This window comes from Scomber scombrus, chromosome 2 (assembly GCF_963691925.1).
Source record: "Scomber scombrus chromosome 2, fScoSco1.1, whole genome shotgun sequence".
Lineage (NCBI taxonomy): Eukaryota > Metazoa > Chordata > Actinopteri > Scombriformes > Scombridae > Scomber > Scomber scombrus.
Window position 1 is genome coordinate 36,405,331 of NC_084971.1, and position 441 is coordinate 36,405,771.

At 39.0% G+C, this 441-nt stretch overlaps 1 protein-coding gene across 1 annotated transcript in view; it reads left to right on the forward strand.

The window, feature by feature from the left end:
- LOC133987495 (sodium/calcium exchanger 1-like) overlaps positions 1-441 on the forward strand; it is a 13,263-nt gene continuing 12,822 nt past the window's right edge. The window contains exon 1 of the mRNA XM_062426889.1: positions 1-137. Within this exon, the coding sequence (XP_062282873.1) occupies positions 1-137 (137 nt within the window). The remainder of the gene's footprint in view (positions 138-441) is intronic.

The window sequence follows — 441 nt, forward strand, 5'->3', positions numbered from 1 at the left end:
ATGTCTCAGCTGCCACTAACAGTCAGGTGGCTTCTGGTCACAGTGTTAAAACCGCCAGCGTGTGAAGAGTTTATGAGAGCTGACCGGATTAAGAACGACATCCTGTCACACAAATACAACCAGGCTACTGTCACATGGTGCGATCGAGCTCAGATGACTTGTCGGAGTCACAGTTTCAGTCAGACCATCTGAGAGGATAAATACAATTAATAATGAAGTTAAAGTTATCTAGAAGCACGTAGGTTTATTGAGCATGAGATACATATTGTAATGCCTGTTGTGTTCTATTAAATATTATTGTCTGGACCCCAGGAAGCTGTCGTCTTGGCGTCAGCTAATGGGGATCCTTTTAAATAAACAAATAAACATAACACGAAATTATTATGAATAATTTCTGACTGATCTCTCTCTAAATCTTTGATAAAGGGAATATTTAATAGT